Genomic DNA, 2227 nt, shown 5'->3' on the forward strand with positions numbered 1-2227 from the left:
GAACCAGCCTTTGCCGTAATGTGTTTTGGGGTTTGAAAGCCACTGGGACATCATGTTTAGAAAATAAACGTCTCAGTTTCTCCGAAACACCCGCAACAAGTTGATAAAATAAATTTTAAAAATCTGTATTGTTCGATACAAGTGTGTATTGAACCCAAAGCACTGTTCGATACGGGTACAAATGGATAGAAATGGATAGAAAGGCGCTACATAAGTACAGTCCATTTACCATTTACATGTATTGTTGCACCCCTAATAAATATGTATATATTGCTTTTAAACAATGTGAGCACAAATTATATTTCCATCCACATGTGGTCATTGAAATTACTATTAGTTCAAAACCTGATCCATTATTAAATCACCAACTATAACTATAATTTGGTTGAAAAACAATCTCTTAATTGTAACAAATACTAATGTAAGTAGTTCAAAGCTTATACTAATTGTCACTTATGTTTTTTTGTTTCTTTCTTTTTGTTTTCCTGTGTCATCAGATTATTTATCACAGCTACTTGAAGCAGTGCTACGGTTCAAACCAAGAGCAAAGTATTTCTTTGATGAGATTGAAAGTTTTTGTAAGATATGAGAAGGCTGCAGATTGTAAAAATGTGCACACAAAATTAAAAAAACACAATGCATGTTGGGTGCAAAAGATGAATCACACTAACGTTAGGCATTTGTGGCTTTTTAACTGGGAGTGGACTGTGAAGCACAGAGCTGAGCGAGGACACGGTTTGAAGTCAGGCATTTGCACACAAGCTATTTTTGTTCCACTAGTCCTTTTATAGTTGAATCAGCCAGTGTAAACATGGTCTGCTCAGGGGCCCCACAGCAATGAGATCATACTGAGACCAGCTTTTCTTCTAAAACTTCCCAGGCATGGCGTTATGACACTGCAGGCGCTGTCGGAGTCCAACAGAAAACTGTGGCTGGAGGCCATGGATGGCAAGGAGCCGGTGAGCATCTCTGCCTGTTTATCTTTAAAATATTTATTTTGTGCAGGCTTTGTTTTGGCCACCGCACTTTTTAATGGTCTCTGTGATAAGGAAATTGTACCGTAACCAAGTTATTTGTCACTGGCTCCCTCTTCTGTTGGCCAGGATCGGTTTTATAATAAAAAAAAGAAAAAGACATAAATGCTAGAAGATTTATAGGTGTAGCCTTCCTTTGAGGAATGCATATCACCCGCCGCCTTTTGTGCCAAAGTTCTAACGAAAAGAAAGGAGGAGTTTGTAGCTGTGTTGGTCTAACGTGATGATGTCATGCACAATCTTACGTGATATTCTGCAAAATGCTACAATCTGTTAGTGCTTAATATGTGTTGAAAATTACTTTAAGCTACTATAAAACCAAATTTAACTCAAAATCTGTGAATTTATTACTTTCTGTAAATTTGATTAAAATATGCCCAGTGGTTCATTAGATATTTTGCTAAAAGACCAAGAGGATTGATGCTAATAATTAATGCCAAAGTCAAGGGCGTAGTTTGCATGGGGGGTTGAGGGGGTTATGACCCCAACAATAATCAAAATAATAATAATAATAATAATAGTAGCATAATATAAAATATAATATAATAATCCATCCATCCATTATCTATACCCGTTTTTTCCTTTCAGGGTCACGGGGGTCACTGGTGCCCATATCCAGCAGTCACAGTGCAAGGGGCAGGGTACACCCTGGACAGGTCGCAAATCCATCACAGGGCTAATATAACATAATAATAATAATTAGGGGTGTCCCGATACCAGTTTTTTCAAGACTGAGTACAAGTACGAGTACTTCAGTTTAGGTACTCACGATACCGATACCAAGTAGCGGGGTTCGTGTGGATTATCTGTTCAACTTGTTGAATATTAAACAGAATGAAAATGAAATGCAATTATCATGCAAAAATTGATGGGTAAAAATTATGTTTGACAATAAAAAGGTAGTATAAACTCTGACAAGTAGATAAGTTGGTATATATATCACACCATAACTTTTGAAACCATTTATTTTATTTCAAACAGGCTCTTTTCAATAAGGCCACACTCCCTCTGAATGTATTAACAATACAAATACTGCAAAACAAATGCGGTTGCAAACATTAAAAAACAAAATGTTATTTTTTATACATTTTCCTCAAATGCAACTACCAAATTTAAATTAAAATGTAAACTATAACGTAAATTTTAGCAGCACATCTATACAAGTTTACTCTGCTTCAGTCTTAAACTGTTAA

General features: G+C 35.9%; 1 protein-coding gene across 4 annotated transcripts in view; it reads left to right on the forward strand.

Moving 5' to 3' along the window:
* The window catches only part of LOC106532215 (rho GTPase-activating protein 42), a 109301-nt gene that overhangs the window by 92146 nt on the left and 14928 nt on the right, over positions 1-2227 (forward strand). For all 4 annotated transcript variants that reach the window (XM_014028237.1, XM_014028238.1, XM_014028239.1 and 1 more), the window contains one exon: positions 881-959. In XM_014028237.1, the coding sequence (XP_013883691.1) occupies positions 881-959 (79 nt within the window). The remainder of the gene's footprint in view (positions 1-880; positions 960-2227) is intronic.

The sequence above is a fragment of the Austrofundulus limnaeus genome, unplaced genomic scaffold, assembly GCF_001266775.1.
Source record: "Austrofundulus limnaeus strain Quisiro unplaced genomic scaffold, Austrofundulus_limnaeus-1.0 Scaffold732, whole genome shotgun sequence".
Classification (NCBI taxonomy): Eukaryota; Metazoa; Chordata; class Actinopteri; order Cyprinodontiformes; family Rivulidae; genus Austrofundulus; species Austrofundulus limnaeus.